General features: G+C 47.0%; 1 protein-coding gene across 1 annotated transcript in view; it reads left to right on the forward strand.

Moving 5' to 3' along the window:
• LOC135372433 (uncharacterized) overlaps positions 1-5,666 on the forward strand; it is a 119,260-nt gene extending 113,594 nt beyond the window's left edge. The window contains exons 12-13 of the mRNA XM_064606044.1: positions 218-349; positions 5,589-5,666. Of these exons, the coding sequence (XP_064462114.1) occupies positions 218-349; positions 5,589-5,645 (189 nt within the window). The 3' untranslated portion in view covers positions 5,646-5,666. The remainder of the gene's footprint in view (positions 1-217; positions 350-5,588) is intronic.
• Positions 5,667-21,216: the final 15,550 nt, after the last annotated feature.

Below are 21,216 nucleotides of genomic sequence, written 5' to 3' on the forward strand. Positions count from 1 at the left end.
AATATTGGCAGGCTGCTTGGGTCCTCTGGCATCTCTGCTTGTAGTTGCACTTGTTTACAATCACTCGTCACGACGACCTAGCCGGCACAACGTTTGTACAGAACAATGCGAACAGCGGAAATGAGCCACGTTGCTCATAGAAATTACATGCAAGGCCTGAAATCATGCTTACACTTTGCATTTGGTAGCAGTTCTCACGCAGTCTCTTTTTGTGCAGGGATGGTTTTCGAACGCGGAGTGGAAAATGGAAGAGTGCGTGACACGTTGCTGCTACGGAAGTGGCATGACGTTCTACGAGCAGATTCCATACCGATCCCTGGACGGGTTCAAATGCTTTAGAAGCAAGAAGGTGAGGTCCACGTCACTTATTTCCCCCCTTCGATTCCGACAGAAAGATAGACAGGAGAATGATTTTCGATTGACTGAAAAGCGACGTCCAACTCAACTACAGGTAAAAGGCTTGTACACGTGCGATAGGTTCCTTCCCACACTAATAAACATACTGCACTCACCTGCTTTCATACTGCCACATGTTGCCTTCCCTCAATTCCCGTCAAGTAGTTTCGATTGGCGCTGCTGATGCTGTGCAACAGAAACACAACATTTTTCGGATGTGAAGCCGCGACGCACGTATCTAAACAAATGATGTATTTGTCCTTGCCACTGCGATTAGTTGTGAGCAGAGCTGTATGAGTTACTCACAAAGTGTAATTAACTTACAGTTACATGTCTTTAGCATGTCTAAGTTATAGGAAAGGTAATTTAGACTGAAATATACCTCGGTGACGGTTAGTTACTCGTAATATGCTACTGAGTTACGCCAAAATTACTTTCACTTACTCATGAATGTTCAAGGTGACCACATGCAAAAACATTGGAATACAGTGTATGAAACGTAGTACTTGTTGAAAGCAAACTTCTCAAACAACCCACATGCTCGCTTGCTTAGTAGTGAAGCTGATAATGCTGGTGGGTTTGTTCTTAAGAGCTGGACGTTTCAAGCTGTCATTAGAATCACTCTAGCATTCCACCCCAGGAGCCAGCGCTCGCTTGAAAATTTGAAAATTCGATTGAAGTAGTAACTTTCCTCAGAGTACAATTTTCTCGAAAAAGTAATTAAATTGCATTTATAGACACACGCTGTAGACACACACTAACTAATTACCCCAAAAATTACTTACATAAACTCAATGACTTGTATTTAGTTACTTTACAGCTCCAGCAGTGGCCTCCAACGTAGGGGGGATTCGATACAAGAACTGCTCCTCCCCCCACGCCACTTATCCCCGAACGTACACATACACACACACACTCATACATGTCTTCTGGATGCGATAGTCCCTTAAAGAGAACATTGCGCTTGATGACAGCGTTGCATACCAGGGATCCCAGTCAACAGAGGGAGGTGCCCGCTGCATAGTGTGTTGGTTCCAGTGTGCAAAGACAAAAGTAACATTATGGAACATGACACGGCCGTCAGGCCAAGCACGACGAGAGGAGCATATACGACCGTCAGGGAGCAGTCGTTAAAGACCCCGAGGGCCGCTGCATAGCATTGTAGAGGAGGTGGAGTTCCTCTACATGAGCCCCAACCGGCGATGATGGTATGCCACGGAGAGGCGATGACGGTGGCCTATCTCCATGGCCGTGCCGGTGGAACTCAGGCAGGTGCTCCAGGCACGTGGCCATCTTCGTCGTTGTCCACGGCCCGCTACAGTGCTCCCCCCTCAGACGCGGAGCGGCGATAAGAAAGATCGAAGAATCACGTCGACACAGGAGGGAAAAGCAAGAGCGACCGTGGATGACGCGCACTGCTGGACATGTCCATGGCACGGCACAGCACACGTGGCAGTAAGAGTTCGATGAGGGCGAAGTCGTTGAAGTCGTGGACGGGCGCTGGAGTCGTCTGGGGTGCCGCAACCGGCACGGGAGCGAGAGCTCGTATGGTCCCAGGAAGTGAAGCTGCGTTAGCCGTGTTGACTGCCGAGACGCCGGCTGAAGCGTGCCGTGGCGTCGGCTGCCGCGACTGCCGAAACCGGCAGGGGAGCACGTTGCTCAGTTGTCGCGGCCGGCAGCGGATGTGAGTCGAGATGTGGAAATGAAGCCGTGGGTCGTCAGTGTGCCGGAAGCCATAGACAGCGCAGATCGGCCCCTGGAGGCCGTGAACCGGTGGGCGGATGCGATGGCCCGTGAGCGGTCGGGTCGTTGCGGGTCGGTCGGAACGGTAGCTGATCGGTAGCGTGGATACGTGGATAGCAGCGGTCGGCATGTCGGGCGAGAGGCAAAAGGCGTTCGGGATGTGATCGTGATGATCCGAGTAATGATGGTGGCTTCCAGGTATAGCGTGTAATGGTAGTGCTCGTCGGTGGTGTGGTCAGAAATTTGGGATGGTCAAGGGCCTAATTGCGCTGAACATGGTGTTCTTCCTTCGGGTCACCAAATGTAGACGAACTCCACCTCCTCTACAGCATCTTTGAGGGTTATGCCCTAAAACGTAAATGTAATGCCAGAGTAATGTCATTACTACGCTGAAGTAATAGCATTACTAATGCATTACTAACATCGAAAAATAATTTCCCCACCTCTTCTCATCGGTTCCTGCTGCCCGAAGTTCGAAATATGCAATCTTCAGAACAGTTGCGGTGAGGCACAAAAGCTTGAAACCTTGGTCCTTCGTTATGCAGTCGCATTGCAAATTTTCGGCTGCGTTCTCGAGCTCTTTGCAATAAAAGCATTCATCTTCATTAGGCATGACGACGCATAAACCTCATTAGCACCTTAGCAACACAAGAAAAAAAAATCTGTTTTACCGCGCTCGATGCCCGTGAAACTCAAAAGCATGTTTACCAGTTGTGGAAGTCAGGCGGCTGACAGTATTGCCCTCCTGCGCGCCAGATCTATGTTGATCGTTCACTTCGGGCTCCATTGGCAGCTTCGGCGATGGCGAAGCTTCGAACAGGGCCGCTACAGGGTCGCGCATACAGTGCCGCTAATTGGTGATCCCGAGAGTCACAATGCGTGCTGCCCCTAAGATCCTGCTGCGCGTTGATGTCCCCACACAGAACATAGGGAGGGGACGTTGGTAAGGATGTCTTCAAGAGGGTGCGCACAATATGTAGACGGAGGCTATATGTAGACGTCTTGCCCTGCGTGCCGCAGAGCAAGACGACCGTGACGTTCATGGAGATAAGACCGACAGTACAGCTCATGTACTCGCCTGTACCAACCAACAGGTTACAACGGTTGGCCGATTACAGGTAGACCGGAGCGGACAAAGAGTGGTACCAAATTGCGTGCTTCATCAGGCCGGGAGACGAACATTGTGTAGACGGACATTCCATTGAAATATGGACGTCGAGGGATACTGGACAGCTGTGCTGCGGGCTCCCCTGCTGGTTGTCAGAGCATACGGGGATGCCGTACGTAAAGGAGGTCTGTCAATGCCTGTGCAGATAAGAAGCCCGCAGGGTGGTAGATGGAAGAAGCGAGATGAATAGGTAGGGCGGGACGAGGTAGGGTGTCGGAGGGGTCAAAATCGTGGCAAACAATTTGGTCGCGAATAAAAGCTAGCCGAGAGCCAACCACACTCCACCGTGTAACACAACTCCCATCTTCCGACAAAAGCTATTCCATGCCGGGGGACCAGGTCCACGTTGAGAAGCGTAATGCTCGAGCATTCGGAGACAGCGGTGGAAGAATCAGCCCCGAGTCTTTTCACTGAGGCACCAGCCGGCGACGCGGAGTGCTTACGCTTAGAGGAACGCTCATTGTAATCCATGGCATCCGCCCAGGTCAGAGAATCATCGTCAACAGCCTCGTCCTCATCAGGGGCGGGCATCGTAGGTGCGGATTGGACATTGGGAAAACAGATTTCCATATTCACATGTGTGGTAACAGCTGGCACGGAAACGCACAGTGATTGTGTGGGGAGCGAAGACTTGTGTCACATTCAGAACAGTCACTATCATGGCTATATCGAAGAGTGGCTTGACGGGAATGTTCCTCTTGCAGCTAATGATTTACGTGTCAGATGGAGCGGTAAGCAATTGTTAAATCGGCAGAGGGTCTATGAGCTCTCCAAATCTAATTTTGCGAGCGCGACATGGCTGTTCACAGGAACAGGCCAGGACAAAAGTGCGAGTGACAGGATGGGTGAGATAATCAAGCACCATGCCACGAAACCTAACTTGCGTTCACCCGATCAAGATGTCATCCTAGGGTCACAAGATATGATAACGTGCTTGCCAAAACACCTCAAGGGCGTCCATTTACTCCATGTGCGCGCAGAGGACGTGGCTTCTTCTACAGTGCAAAAGAAAACGGAGTGGGTAAATGCATACCGCATCAAAGTGGCATACAAGGTTCGCACGCGTGGCAAAGCAAGACATCGGAAAGTCGAGGCCGAGAAACATCCATTGCTTGTGCCGTGGACAGTGAATGCAGAAAAGTGACGTTTTCATAGAAACTCAGTGAAATCACTTATCGCTGCCGTTGCAAGATACTGCTTCCGCTTTCGCAGTCATATAAATATATCGACATCGCTACCGGTTTTGATTACACAAAAGTTGTGCCTTTTTTGTACGACATCGACAGGAGGCACGCCATCCCACGGTACCGGCAGCCGGGCTCTGACACGTACGCACACAGAGCAGGGCCGCGTTTTGACGTGCTAATCGCTAATTTAGCTATAGCAAAGCCAAGCTGGCAGCTTTAATCTAATTAAAGTGCCTCGCCAGTGTACGCCTTTCGAAGCAGAATTTTTTTACGTCAGAAGAGAGGTCTAACGTCGGTCCATGTCCTGGGAAAATATAAATGAAATCAAAAGGAGCCTTTTTGAGAAACGGACGCGCAAGGTTCTTGTTTTATCGAAATATGCCTAAACCTCATTGCCTCATTTGCCTCAAACATTCAGCAGATACCTGTAAGAGATATACACACGATAGATATAACAGATGAAAGAGCATTAAAAGGTGAGTGAACTGATACCAAGTATAGTAAAAAGGGACATCTACAGTCAGAGAAATCATACGTCGAAGTAAACAACAATTTTTTTATAGCACAGAGCGTTGCACTTGCGCGCCAAAGTTTGCGCTCGGACTGCTGCCCTGTAGGCACACTGAAGCATAATTTTTTTCTAATACAATACCTTTTAAAACGCAGGAGATACATGCGTGTGAACACGGGAAAACTGAAACACTAGAATTCAGGGTCGGATTTTCTCGATTTTTTTGCACGAAAACTATTCCGTAGAAATTATTAATTTTACCGCTGTTGATCATCATGTACGATGAGCTTCTAAATATAAAAAAATAATGCAAATGCAGGAGGTCGATGGGACCTCCATGTCTGAACTGACGTGAAACCGGACTAGAGCAGGGTACATACACAGAACCTTGGGTAAACTCTCCTTGACTGATTCGAATTCCGGAGCTCGGAAATATAGCGGCCGTAATGCACGCGAAGCTCTTCCCCTCTTCCGAAGATCTCGAATTTTAGACATGTGAATACTTAGCTCCCCCATATTGAGTTACCTCCTGACTGTCTGACTGAGCCTGACTGTCACTTCTCCTTACACTTCTCTATTACAGGTATGCTACGCCGGGCAATGTGTGGACCGCGGCACGGACGTCAATACGTTTTGGTAGAATAAATATGTGTCCTGAGCACTGCGTGCCTTTGTGTACTCTAAGCCACATTCGACGGAGAGGAGAGCTGCTGGGGATAAAACGTTGCACAAAAGTCAGCAGCTCCTTCTTAGATTAATATATAAAAGCCAATGCAGAACGAAAAATGTGTTTTGAAAGAAAACAATCGGGTGGCTTCGTAACACGGCCCACCAGAAAGGTGAGTAAGCAGCAATTGACGGCGACCATTCTAGACAACAAATAATGATCTGAAGTGACATGTACTACGCTATTAGTATGTACATCCATTCATTTAGAAGTCTTACATCGCTTAAAAATGTCGAGAAATTGAGTGTGACCTCCATGTAGCGCTCTACACTTAATCAGGATACAACAGTAGTGTTACAGTCGAAATATATGGGATACGAGGAGGAGACGGAACTGCACTGGCAGAGCAAGTGGAACAAAACATATATCAAAAGTAAACAGTCAAATTCTAAGTAAACATATACAGGGATTTCAAAATTAAGCTTTCACTAGCACTTTATAAATAGGCGAACAAAAGAAAACGGATGCTACTTTTTCTGTTCCTCGAGTTAGAAACAGGTGCTACATAATTAGCAGCACCTGTTTCTTACACAAGTAGCGTAAATTTATCATCCGGTTTCCTGTCATTGCTGTGTTTGCGTAGCGCTCGTGAAAGCTTAATTTTGAACACCCTGTATATGTATATATATGTTTGTAAAGAGCTCCGGCTATTCTTTCCCGATATATATACATATATATATATATATATATATATATATATATATAGGGTGAGGTAAAAGGATTATCAAACGGCCACGAAGTTTTACAGAAGTTCAAAAAAAGACGCGGAAACAGATTTTAGGGAAGTTAAAAACACTAATTTATTACATGGGGAGACGTTAAAAAGTAAAATGGGCAAGGGGTCGACGTTTCGACAGTGGCACTGTCTTCGTCAGGACAAAAGATGCGTAGCTGATTACACATTTCTTAAATAGGTTCGCTACATGACGTCATAATCGGTACGGGCACGCCAGAGGCGTTTGTCAGTGAGTCAGATTCGGGAATATTCCAGAAGGTCAAGTCCGGGTGGTGATGTCATTCGCCGTAGGTCACTGTCCGCTTTGGGGAAAATTCCGGGAAGGGTGAGCGCTGCTTCAAACTTTGCTGAAAAAAAAAGAACGAAAGAAAAACAGAAGGGAAACGAAAAGGAGGAAAGTGTAGCTCATCTAGGCGGCCAAATTTCTTACCGTTGAAAGTGCTCCCAGATCTTCGTTAATGGTTGATTGGAATTTGTAAATGAGATAAGATTCGCGTTGTTCCCTGCACCGATCTGAGCTAAAATTTGACTGGAGAATAAAAAGTGACACGTTATTTAGTGAATGACCTGGTTGTTTGAAATGGCGAGAGACCGGGAGGTTTGGCTTTTTGGTAACGTCAGATCGGTGGTGGTTGAACCTGATCCGAAAGGATGTTTTAGTCTGACCTACGTATTGTGCTTGGCACATGCCGCACTGAATGACATAAATGACGTTAGATGAATTACAGTCGAAGTCACCATTAATTTTGACGGAAAAATTGGAATGAGTACTTTTAAGTACTTGGGTGCTTTGCATTAATTTGCATATTTGACACCTTCGACCATCGCACGGGTGACAGCCGTTTCCTGGATGCGCTGCTTTGCTAACTTTAGAGCTAACTAGATTATCGTGCAGGTTGCGCCCGCGCCTGTAGGTTACTCGCGGTGGCTGAGGGAAAATTTGTCCCATGCGCTCTGATTGGAGAAGGATACTATGATGACGGTTTAGTATATTGTTAACGCTTGGAATATTGCTGCTAAATGTTAAGATGAGGTTTACGGAACCATTATCTAACACGCGTTTGTGGTTTTCGAACAGGGATTTGCGATCTGCTTTGCGGGCTTTGTTTAGAGCGTCGTCAACTAAGCTAGGTGGAAATTGACGACCGATGAATGTTTCCCTAAGTTGAGCTAGATTTCTGTCCAAGTCATCGTCACTGGAACAGATTCGCCTGTATCGAAGTGCTTGGCTGTAAGGGATGGCAAGTTTAGTATGACGCGGGTGACAACTGTTAAATGCTAGATACTGTTGAGAGTCCGTAGGTTTACGGAACAGGTTTGTGGACAAGGCCCCGTTGGTTAACTTTACTTGGACATCGAGAAAGTTAACAGTTAAAGGGGAATAAGAATGGGTGAACTTGATGGCCGGATGTGCTTTGTTAAAGTCGCTGATAAATGTGATTAGGTCATCTTCTGAGTGTGGCCACACCATGAAGATGTCGTCGAGGAACCGCTTGTAAAGCGTGGGCTTCTTCAGGCGCTTAGACAGAAATTCTTCCTCTAGAGCTCCCATAAATATATTTGCATAGTTAGGTGCCATTTTTGTACCCATAGCCGTGCCATGAACTTGCAAGTAGTGCTTACCGTCAAATTCGAAGTTGTTATTTTTCAGAATAAGATTGAGAAATGTGCATAGGACACAAGGATCGTATGAGGTATCAGAATATTTTGAAAATGCCCTTTCAGCTGCAGCAATGCCATCCTCGTGGGGGATGTTAGTATATAGAGAGGAAACGTCTAGCGTGACTAGCAAACTGGAAGAAGGAGGCTGACATTCACTTAGAACTTGAAGAAAGTGATTGGTGTCCTTAATGTAGGATGGTAGTTTAGGAGGTATATCTTTAAGAAGGTGGTCAACAAAGCTTGAAATGTTCTCGGTAGCTGTACCGTTGCATGAAACTATTGGGCGCCCTGGATTTCCAGGTTTATGGATTTTAGGGAGCATATAAAACCTGCCCGCTGCGGGGTCTTTGGGGAGTAGATAATCGTATAGGGTGGAATCTATCTTTTTACTTGCTTTTAGATCTTTTAGACTGCGGATAATATAAGCCGTAATTTCCTCTGTAGGGTCAGCCTCGAGGAGTTTGTAGAACGATGCGCACGATAATTGCCGGATACCTTCGTTAATGTAGTTTTCTTTGTCCATTACTACGATTGCACCACCTTTATCAGCTTTTTTAATGACTATGTCACTGCGGTCCCGAAGTTCAGAAAGGCTGCGCTGCTCAGCCGGCGTTAGATTTGGCTTAGATTTGCTGTTGTATGATTTATTATAAGCGTTAATGATATCTTTTTGAACTGCACGGATGTACATGTCCAGAGCCTTTTCACGGTTAGCCTCTGGCGTAAAGTTGGATAGCGGTTTAAATGGGTTGGAATCTGACTTAGGTTTGTCATGAAAGTATTCCTTCAGGCGTAGACGGCGGGCGAAATTATCTAAGTCCAGATAAAGTTGGTATTCATCTAGCTTGTTGTTACTGAGGCAGAATGAGAGGCCACGGTTGAGTAGTGATATTTCCGAATCGGTAAGTTCGTGGGACGATAAATTAACGACGTTATGGGACTTCTGAGGTAGCATCTCTGCAGATGAGGCTGCTGGGGTGGGACCTGTTTTTCTAGCAAGCGGTTGACGATTTTGCGACGGCGTGTTGGTTGTACCTGCATTACTTATATGATCACAGTCCTGAGCTGACACACTGGGTTCAAGCGTAGCTGAAGTACAACGTTAATACTTCAGCTACGCTTGAACCCAGTGTGTCAGCTCAGGACTGTGATCATATAAGTAATGCAGGTACAACCAACACGCCGTCGCAAAATCGTCAACCGCTTGCTAGAAAAACAGGTCCCACCCCAGCAGCCTCATCTGCAGAGATGCTACCTCAGAAGTCCCATAACGTCGTTAATTTATCGTCCCACGAACTTACCGATTCGGAAATATCACTACTCAGCCGTGGCCTCTCATTCTGCCCCAGTAACAACAAGCTAGATGAATACCAACTTTATCTGGACTTAGATAATTTCGCCCGCCGTCTACGCCTGAAGGAATACTTTCATGACAAACCTAAGTCAGATTCCAACCCATTTAAACCGCTATCCAACTTTACGCCAGAGGCTAACCGTGAAAAGGCTCTGGACATGTACATCCGTGCAGTTCAAAAAGATATCATTAACGCTTATAATAAATCATACAACAGCAAATCTAAGCCAAATCTAACGCCGGCTGAGCAGCGCAGCCTTTCTGAACTTCGGGACCGCAGTGACATAGTCATTAAAAAAGCTGATAAAGGTGGTGCAATCGTAGTAATGGACAAAGAAAACTACATTAACGAAGGTATCCGGCAATTATCGTGCGCATCGTTCTACAAACTCCTCGAGGCTGACCCTACAGAGGAAATTACGGCTTATATTATCCGCAGTCTAAAAGATCTAAAAGCAAGTAAAAAGATAGATTCCACCCTATACGATTATCTACTCCCCAAAGACCCCGCAGCGGGCAGGTTTTATATGCTCCCTAAAATCCATAAACCTGGAAATCCAGGGCGCCCAATAGTTTCATGCAACGGTACAGCTACCGAGAACATTTCAAGCTTTGTTGACCACCTTCTTAAAGATATACCTCCTAAACTACCATCCTACATTAAGGACACCAATCACTTTCGTCAAGTTCTAAGTGAATGTCAGCCTCCTTCTTCCAGTTTGCTAGTCACGCTAGACGTTTCCTCTCTATATACTAACATCCCCCACGAGGATGGCATTGCTGCAGCTGAAAGGGCATTTTCAAAATATTCTGATACCTCATACGATCCTTGTGTCCTATGCACATTTCTCAATCTTATTCTGAAAAATAACAACTTCGAATTTGACGGTAAGCACTACTTGCAAGTTCATGGCACGGCTATGGGTACAAAAATGGCACCTAACTATGCAAATATATTTATGGGAGCTCTAGAGGAAGAATTTGTCTAAGCGCCTGAAGAAGCCCACGCTTTACAAGCGGTTCCTCGACGACATCTTCATGGTGTGGCCACACTCAGAAGATGACCTAATCACATTTATCAGCGACTTTAACAAAGCACATCCGGCCATCAAGTTCACCCATTCTTATTCCCCTTTAACTGTTAACTTTCTCGATGTCCAAGTAAAGTTAACCAACGGGGCCTTGTCCACAAACCTGTTCCGTAAACCTACGGACTCTCAACAGTATCTAGCATTTAACAGTTGTCACCCGCGTCATACTAAACTTGCCATCCCTTACAGCCAAGCACTTCGATACAGGCGAATCTGTTCCAGTGACGATGACTTGGACAGAAATCTAGCTCAACTTAGGGAAACATTCATCGGTCGTCAATTTCCACCTAGCTTAGTTGACGACGCTCTAAACAAAGCCCGCAAAGCAGATCGCAAATCCCTGTTCGAAAACCACAAACGCGTGTTAGATAATGGTTCCGTAAACCTCATCTTAACATTTAGCAGCAATATTCCAAGCGTTAACAATATACTAAACCGTCATCATAGTATCCTTCTCCAATCAGAGCGCATGGGACAAATTTTCCCTCAGCCACCGCGGGTAACCTACAGGCGCGGGCGCAACCTGCACGATAATCTAGTTAGCTCTAAAGTTAGCAAAGCAGCGCATCCAGGAAACGGCTGTCACCCGTGCGATGGTCGAAGGTGTCAAATATGCAAATTAATGCAAAGCACCCAAGTACTTAAAAGTACTCATTCCAATTTTTCCGTCAAAATTAATGGTGACTTCGACTGTAATTCATCTAACGTCATTTATGTCATTCAGTGCGGCATGTGCCAAGCACAATACGTAGGTCAGACTAAAACATCCTTTCGGATCAGGTTCAACCACCACCGATCTGACGTTACCAAAAAGCCAAACCTCCCGGTCTCTCGCCATTTCAAACAACCAGGTCATTCACTAAATAACGTGTCACTTTTTATTCTCCAGTCAAATTTTAGCTCAGATCGGTGCAGGGAACAACGCGAATCTTATCTCATTTACAAATTCCAATCAACCATTAACGAAGATCTGGGAGCACCTTCAACGGTAAGAAATTTGGCCGCCTAGATGAGCTACACTTTCCTCCTTTTCGTTTCCCTTCTGTTTTTCTTTCGTTCTTTTTTTTCTTTTTTTTCAGCAAAGTTTGAAGCAGCGCTCACCCTTCCCGGAATTTTCCCCAAAGCGGACAGTGACCTACGGCGAATGACATCACCACCCGGACTTGACCTTCTGGAATATTCCCGAATCTGACTCACTGACAAACGCCTCTGGCGTGCCCGTACCGATTATGACGTCATGTAGCAAACCTATTTAAGAAATGTGTAATCAGCTACGCATCTTTTGTCCTGACGAAGACAGTGCCACTGTCGAAACGTCGACCCCTTGCCCATTTTACTTTTTAACGTCTCCCCATGTAATAAATTAGTGTTTTTAACTTCCCTAAAATCTGTTTCCGCGTCTTTTTTTGAACTTATATATATATATATATATACATATATATGTCACGAAGGAACGGAGCGATCAGTGAACCAGAGAACGAACATATGTTTTTTGCTGCGCGCGCTGCACCTCCTCTTTCATACGTCACACTCCCATCCCCCCTTCAAGAGGAAAAAAACAGTAGGGGAATGGTAGAGCCGTAGTTTGCTAATGTGGACGATGTCGGTTGGCCGCCCAAGAGGTAAGAACGAGCGGTCAATTTCACAATTAACAGGTGCAATCTTGCGAAGTATCGTTTAAGGTCCTTCCATGGCAGGAGCGAGCTTCCCACGGTTAGGGTGCCACGGGGTTTCATAGAGAACGGTATCTCCCGGGGAGAAATCAGCAGGAAGAAATTTTCGGTCGTAGGTAACTGTTTTTCTGATGGTAGGCGAGTTATTCCGCCTTTTTCACGTGAGCGGACGGCGCATGCGCGGTTCTCCCGGAGCACCTCTTTGGCGGAAAACAAACTAATGTGACTTGCGCCAGCCGCCATGTTGTTTTTCCCGCTGTGAGTTGTGAGTGTGGCGGTATGGTTGTGAAGTGTGCTGCGCATGGGTGCCCTAATTACTACGTTAGTGGGTTGCTGCAACCGATGGGCTTCTTTTGATTTCCTTCGAAAAATCGAAATGCCGCCAGACGTAGGTCTTGGATTCGAGCAGTCGGACGTACAATGCCCGATGACAACCCGTGGGAGCCGCCGAAAAACTCTCGGTTGTGCAGCGCCCATTTCATTTCTGGTAAGCGCAGGCAGCTCCGCGAATGTATCACCGATAATGATTGATTTCTGCTGATAACTACTGTAGGACGACCGTCACTTGACGAACGGCACTCAGATTTCGTACCCACTCTGTTCAACAATGTGCAACCTGCTTTTGTGAAAGCAGCAGAAACAGGGGAGCACTACCTATGATGAGTAAAATCTTGCAGCCAAAGAGAGGACGGAGACACAACGGTAGAAACACACAACAGCGGAACTGCAGACTCTCAACTAAAGGATTTATTGATAATACGTCAGTTAAAAGGCGCAAGAAAGTAGGACACAGATAGTGATAAAGGTGAGGATAAACATGCTCCAACAAAAGTTAGTCTCCTGCAAGATAGTCAATCTCGACTGGTAAGAGGGACAAAGAAGTTTGACTAACACACTTATCTCGCAGTGAGGAGATTAGGGAGGCCTCCAAAATCTCTCGAACATCCTTTTCTTTGAAGCGAGCACAAATAGTTGTAGCTTCGAACAGTGGTTTACATTTGCAAGTGCGACAGTGCACCGCAAGGTGCCCAGAAGGGGTGGAGGCATCAACCTTGCATCTGTGTTCTAGAAGCCGAGTATTAACACAACGGCCACTTTGGCCAACGTACGCTCTCCCGCATGTGAGGGGAATTTTGTATACAACATGCTGCATACATGGGACCAAGTTCTGTGTATGTTTGATTTTACAACCAGCCTTAGAGGGGTTATTGATTTTTCTGCACAATGACCTAAGCTTAACAGGTGCAGAAAGGACGACCGGAACGGTATACCTACTTGCTACATGTTTAAGGTTGTGCGATATGGTATGCAAGTACGGGATATTCACAGGTCTTCCATTAGGTCGCTCTCTGCTATGCTTTTCGGTCCCTTTTACTTTCCGTAGCAAGCTCTCGGCTATGCTGGACAGCAAACACACAGGGTAACCTCCTTCTACCAACTGTTTTATCTGGACACAAAAACTGTCCTGCATCTTGTGTTCGCATGACTTCCTTAAAGCCTCCCCCAGCTTGGCGGAAGCAATCCCACGTTTTATAATTTTCGAATGCGAAGAGCAAAAGGGCAAAACGCCCTTTACATACCTGGAGTTATAGGACCAACAAACATGGGAAGTGCCCCGCTCAAGTCTCAAGTCGAGAAACTGCAACATGTCTTCCTGCGGAAGTTCGTACGTAAATCTGAGACCTTGTGCGTTTTTGCGAAACAATTGAAGAAAAAACTGTTCACAGGGAACTAAGGATGAGCCTTCATCTTTTCTATAGCATAGAAGAAAATCGCCTACATATCTGAAAATGTAGAAGGCACAAGTGCCGACGAGAGCGTTATAAATTCTCGTATCACATGCCGAAAGGCATAGTAAGGGTGAAACAGACGATCCTATAGGGGTGCCACCTTTTTGCACAAAGAAGCTATCACTTTCACTGATTATAGTGGACGAGAGATAAACATTAAGGAGTTCCATGAAGGTGGTCACACTCAATCCAGTGTCATTCTGGAAGCAGATGGGGTTGCTCCTTTCAATTAGAGACTGAACTTCTTGCAACAGGCAATCCTGGGGCACCGAGTAGAACAGTTCCTCCACATCAATTGAGAAGAACTCGAAATTGGTAAAGTTAATGTCCTGCACGCACTGGATAATCTGTGTAGGGTTCTGGACGAGGAAAGGATCCGAAAGGGGGCGTCAGCTATCAGACTTTGTGAAATGTCATCACTTTTTCCTAGTAATTGTAATGTAATTTCATTACATTTCAGTTGCAGTAATGAGTAATGTAATTTAATTAAATTCTAACAGGAGTAATTAGTAATGTAATTTAATTACAGTTTAGACGTAATTGACCCAGGTATGTTCAAATTGTTCAGCCATCCCCACACACAAACAAAGGAAGAAAAAAGTTATGGTGCAAGGACTACTAAAGGGCCGTGTTACCATGGATGTTACTAAGAGCTACTGTTGCATATTATTACAGGGAATTCAACATTTGACGACAGTTACTGCATACCGTTGTGTACAGAATACACAACGGACGTCAGTCAAGCAATCAGCCCTGATCAGGAAGAGAAGCTGTCACCATGCACCGCTCTTTACGACAAGATGCCTTGTGACGGAAGTACTTCAGACGGTAATACAAGCTGACCTTTTATTTATGACTCACGATTACCCAGAAGTCTCCATTCAGCTCAAAACTGTCCAGATAAATGAAGCTCCAAAGTATGAAGATTAGATGAGTTCATTCCTAGGTTTTTTAGCAGGATAAGGGGGATCCAGATAAATGATATTTGGATAAATTGGTTGGACTGTATACAGGTGTCCAGCATAAGTGTGTGTACAATTTTCCAGACCTCTGTATCCTCTTTGTCAGGATTCCCGGGACCATTGCGTGCCTCACAAAGTGAAGGATACACGGCAAGATTTCTGTTTTCCAAAATATTTCGTCAAACTCAATCCTCTGAATGTTCGTGGACCCATTTCCATCTTCATCCTTCGTCCAAATCAGAAAGTCGCACCAACTTTTTCCTGCTACCCCCATTTGTCCCTGCACTTGGTAGAAATACGCATGATTTCGTTTGAGCGTCACTTCCCTGTCGATGATACTGCAGCAGAACCGCTTGTCTTTGCATGCTTCTTCTACTTGTATCCCTTTCTGGAACAGCGGGCACTTCACTTCAAGGAGTCCTTCGCTCTCATCTTCTTTCACCAACCGGTCTGGTGATGCTGCAATGAAGGGGTACTCGGAATGCACAATAAGCCCTGTCTCACTGACAACAACGGGCCTGTCATACAGTTTCATGATATACACATAGTCAGCTACTGCATCCGCCTCATGCTGCCTCCCCTACGCAATAGCCTCTGAATAGGCACCTCCTTTTGGGTAAAGTATCTGCTTCACGAGATATTCGGGTTTTACACAGCGAACTACTTTGGAAAAAATTGATGCCGTGACGCGGCCAGTCCTTTAACGGTACCATGTAGAATTGCTTGCTTGCCCTTTTGTATTTTCACACAGTTGTGCTCTCTCTTCAGCTGTCAAGTGAGGGAGACCAGTGATATATTTGTCCACTTCTTGGGAGGCAAGTGGTCTCCAGAGATATTCCTTATCTCCTATTGCGATTTGTGGTTCGGATGTTCTTGCGGGCTTCGTTGACTTCCCAGGAAGGTACCTCAAAACCATCAGATCTGGATCTGTTTTGCGCACTCTCTTTTCAAGTCTTTTGTAGTCGTCTCTGTCATGATCAGGAGACGTCGCACATGGGTCAAAAAGCCGTTGTTTTGCCTTCACCCTCGTGACCTTGTTGATGAGGTATTTCCTGAATGTGATGTCTTGCAGTGGCGTGACAGGAACGGGCTTCTTTGCTGTAAATATGCAGAAAATATTAAGCCTTGGAGTAACTTTCTAATGGAATCACCCACTGCAATGCTTGACAACAGCATTTTCCATTCAGGAACGTACCTTCGGATGGCACAATCCATGCACAGGGCACGTCTGTGAAGGAAGCTCCAGGCTGTGTGCTGTCTGTCACATGGAAGAGTAGGGCAGCAACGTGTTCACAAGTTTGGCTGAGCCTGCAAACACAGTCAATGCTTTCATTAAAACTTGGCACGGGTTATGCGTTACCCACTCAAAGTTCAGGAAATAAAGTTGAGAAGCGAAGTACAGTTCAGAAACATTGATCCATTATTGATTTGATGTAACTTCACTTCATGCGCAAACACAGAAGTTGAGCTAGGAAGACAAACTACGTACTTGTCAACAAGAACAACCGTTCAGATATTGCTTGCAAACGTTTCGTTTGATTGCGCTACAATATGCGTTGAACAAATATGTGTGTACTTACCCTGCTACGCACTGACAGTGTGCTCCAGTAACAGTGCCGACATCTTCGTACCACGCCGAAACGCTGTAGACACCCTTCCGCATCGACGGCAGGCACACACCACGCACTAGCGTTACGTGCTTTGGACCACTGTTCGTGTTGTAAAGCACATTCCGGATATATCCTTCTTTAAAACCCCACCCACGGTGCCCTTGACGAATGCAGTGCGTAGATTTATGCAAATAATCCCACACATGGTCTACTTTTGGTTTCACCCTGGCGTCACCAGTCCAGCTAAGTTTTCCAAATAAGAAGGGCACTTCGGGCTCCTGGATCATGCTGCAGGTCCGTACGAAGCGATATGAAATATGATCCAGCTAGGAAAATAGATATATTTCCAACAGGGTCTTTGGAACAGTGAGAACTCGACACGACGTAAAAGCAGCCGGCAAAAACCCAGCATTGACTTTTGGTTTGACGGCGTGCACACAGAGGGCGCGCTTCCCCACGTGGATTTGTTGTCAGCCAACTGCCCTGAAGCAGGCAACATTGCAGAGGGCGCCACATCTCTGGAAAAAGGCGGATTGCGCACCGCTTGCGTACGGGCTTCTGCGAGGGACGGGATGTTATCAGTAATGTGAAGATCGTACGAAGGGACGCCGTGCATTAAATATGACGGAGAAAAACGGGTGACTTCGTGCGGGGTGCGGTTGTATTCGGCGACTACTTGCGTAAGGAGCTGGTGCCAAGGGGCCCTGGACTCATGAATTTTGCACTTGAGTCGGTTGACGATAGTTTGGTTCGTACGCTCATTGAGGCCATTGCACTGGGGGTGACCAGTCGATGTGAATAACTGATGTACGTTCCGATTTTTGAGGAACCGCTTGAAGGTGTTGGCGAGAAACCCGGGGCCTCGGTCGGAGAGAAATCGTCGAGGGGTGGCAGTCGCAAAGACTTCGCGAAGACAAGAGATGTACGCGTCGGCGGTCTCGTGTTTCTGCGCAAATGCCCAGGCGTATCGTGTGGCATGGTCAACAACCAAGTGAATAAACCGTTTGGTAGAACCGTATCCAGCGAATCCCCGATGGTATCCATTGCAATGAGGTCGAAAGGTTCCTCAGCTGGCGGCAGAGCTTCCAGGAGTGCAAATTTCTTCAGTTTCGACTTTTTGCATCGTTGACAGATATCACAGTGACGAATGAAATTGGAAACATCGTTGATGATGTCAGGCAGTAGTACTGAGGGGATATAAGACCAAGAGTCTTTCGCACGCCAATATGCCCAAAGTCGCGGTGAGCTTTCTGGAGAAGTGCCTCGCGCTGCGAAGGTGCGACGTAGATTTTCCGTATTCTGCGCTTTCGTACTATGGGGATGCCGTTTTGCAAGGTATACGCACCGTCAGGTAGATCACAGGAGGCGTTTTGGATCTCTAGAGTGGAGAGTAGGTTGATCACTGGTGATCTGGATAAGGCGTCGGCCTCGACGTTGGCCGAATACCTGCTGATGTTTCAATGTGACGTCGTACACGGACAGCTTAAGACACCACTGAAAAAGCGCCCGGCAGGGCGCTTGATTGTCTTGAACCACTGGAGCGCGGCGTGGTCCGTGAGCACTGTGAAGTGGTTGCCGTGCAAGTAGCAGTGCCACTTGTCAACAGCGTCAACGATGGCCAAGCATTCCAGTTCAGTAGTAGTCTAGTTAGTTTCGTGTTTCAATAGTTTGCGAGAATGATAGGCTATCGGATGGTCATTTCCGTCATCGCCTACTTGCTTCAGTACTGCACCAACGCCGGTAAGAGATGCATCACAGAAAAGGGTACAAGGTTTGGATGGGTCGAATACGTGAAGCACCGGGGCTTCCGTGAGGCGGGCCTACAGAGCTGCATATGCGGCGTGGCATTCAGGTGACCAGTGCCATTGTGCGTCCTTCTTGAGGAGTTCCGTGAGAGGAAGATGCGAACTGGGCGGTGTTCAGCGTGCTGGCTGACCTGACCCTACACAACACTGACAACATGAGTATCGACGAGGCCAACGAATTCATAACAAACACGCTAATACATGCTGCTACACAATCCATATCCAAGACGTCGTCCTCTCTGCCCAAGCGTTCAAAGCCTTGGTGGAACGACGACTGTAAACGGACGCGCAAGGAACAACAAAAGGCGTGGGCTCGTTTGCGTCGATACCCGACAGTTGACAACATGATCCAATACAAAAGGAAGCGTGCTGCAGCCAAACGCACAAGGGAGGAGGCCAAGCGCAACTCGTGGAAGGAGTTTGTGGGTACATTGAACTCGCAAAACTCCTGCCAAGGTTGTGTGGGACCGTATCAATAAGATCTCCGGGAAATACAAAGGGTTTACAGTGCCTTGCCTTTCACAGAATGGCGTTCCCTGTACGTCCTTGGAGGAACAGGCTAATGTACTTGGCGGACACTTTGAACACGTGCCTAGCTCCTCGCATTACAGCCAGCGTTTCCTGTCACACAAAACTGCTGCTGAAAAACGCATCATTAAACAACCTAAACAAGATACAGCACCTTACAATGTACCCTTCAACGCACATGAACTTCAGAGAGCCTTACAGGCAAGAAAGAACACTGCACCTGGCCCTGACGGCATACACTATGACATGTTGCGGCATTTAACACCCCAGTCGCAACAAATCTTACTCCACTTTTTTAACCGTGTGTGGAGAGAAGGAACTCTTCCGTTGTTCTGGAAGCTAGCCGAAGTGGTTCCGGTTCTGAAGCCAGGGAAAAACCCGTCTGCTGCCATTAGTTATCGCCCAATCGCATTAACCAGCTGCCTTGGGAAGACTTTCGAGCGCATGGTAAATGCAAGGCTCGTATATGTTTTGGAAGAGGCAGGCATCTTTGACAAACACCAAAGTGGTTTTCGTTCCGCAGGAGCACCCAGGACAACCTACTCCACCTGGAATCACAAATCAGAGAGGCTTTTGTTCGAGGGCAGTTCTGCGTATCCGTGTTTTTTGATGTCGAAAAGGCGTACGATACCACATGGCGCTTCGGGATTCTGCAAGATCTACACGCATGTGGTATCACAGGGTGCATGTACAGGTGCATCGATAATTTCCTCAGAGATAGAAAGTTTCGTGTCAGTCTGGGCTCAACTTTATCTAACGTCTTTGTACAAGAGAACGGGGTTCCACAGGGGTCTGTGCTGAGCGTTACGCTATTTGTTGTGAAAATGAACTCGATAGCGAGAGCCATCCCACCTGGCGTCCAGTACTCCCTTTACGTAGACGATGTCCAGGTTTCCTACTCGGCATCAAGTCTTTCAACAGCTGAGAGGCAGGTGCAACTCACGATCAACCGTCTATCTAAGTGGGCTGATGAGAACGGTTTCAGGTTTTCCGCGCAAAAGACAGCGTGTGTTGTCTTTACGAGGAGGCGAGGCACATTTGGTGAGCCCTCGCTGCTCCTCGGTGGCAACACACTACCAGTTTCTGATTAGCAAAAATTTCTGTGGGTGGTGTTTGACAAGAAGCTGTCTTTTGTGCCACACATAAACTATATAAAACAGAAGTGCCTGAAATCCTCCAACATACTCAAAGTTTTATCCCATCGATCGTGGGGAGCCGACAAAGTCACACTGTTGCGGGTCTATGACTCGGTTGTGCGATCAGTAATTGAGTACGGGAGTGTCGTGTATGGCTCGGCGCGGCCTTCGGCATTGAAGGTGTTGGACCCCATCCACCACGAAGGCATCCGACTCGCCACCGGTGCCTTCCGGACGTCCCCTGCGAAGGGTTTGTATGTTGAGGGCAATGAATGGTCGCTCGAGAGACGGAGACAATTTGAACATGTGAAGGCTGCGCTAAAGTACAGATGCCAGGGCGATGACCCAGTTGTACACTCTAGTGTGAACCCCGCTCTGGAGCGACTCTTCCTTGCAAAGCCCTCTGTTGTACCCTCGTTCCCGCTTCGTGTGCAGGCGGCGAGTTCCCGTGTGGGATTCAGCCCCTCTGGCGTTCCCCTGCAGCAGGCAGTCCTCGATGCTGCGCCTTGGCAGAGACATCTAATACAATCCAATTTAAAAATGACACAGTTTGACAAACAATCAACTGCACACACTGTCATTCTCCAGGAATTCCTGGAGATTCACCATAACTTCGGGAACCACCATGCAATCTACACTGATCGGACCCAAGTAAGCAATGGTGTGGCGGCCGTTGCCCTTGTAGGTGATTCTATTATGACGGCACGCCTGAACACGAACGCCACAGTTTTCACCGCAGAGCTTTACGCGATTCTCCTGGCTCTGCGGCACATTCAACAAAACGACCTTCAAAATTCAGTAATTTATTCCGATTCGCTAAGCTCTGTGCGTGCGCTGCTTTCATGCTATGACAGCAAGAATCACCTCGTCAAGCGAGTACGAGCGCTTGCGACTCAACTTTGTTCCCGAGGCTTTTCAATCTGTCTCTGCTGGGTCCCCAGCCACACTGGGATCCCGGGGAATGAACGAGCCGACCGTGAGGCTCGGCGAGCGTTGGCACAAGAGGAGTCAGCTCTAGGACTACCCTACCAAGACATCCTGCCAGTGTTAAAGAGAGCTGTCTGCACACAGTGGCAGCAGGAGTGGGACATGGAAGAAAATAACAAGCTACACCTCACACAGCCACACGTTTCCCCC

The sequence above is a fragment of the Ornithodoros turicata genome, unplaced genomic scaffold (genome assembly GCF_037126465.1).
Source record: "Ornithodoros turicata isolate Travis unplaced genomic scaffold, ASM3712646v1 Chromosome15, whole genome shotgun sequence".
Taxonomy (NCBI): domain Eukaryota; kingdom Metazoa; phylum Arthropoda; class Arachnida; order Ixodida; family Argasidae; genus Ornithodoros; species Ornithodoros turicata.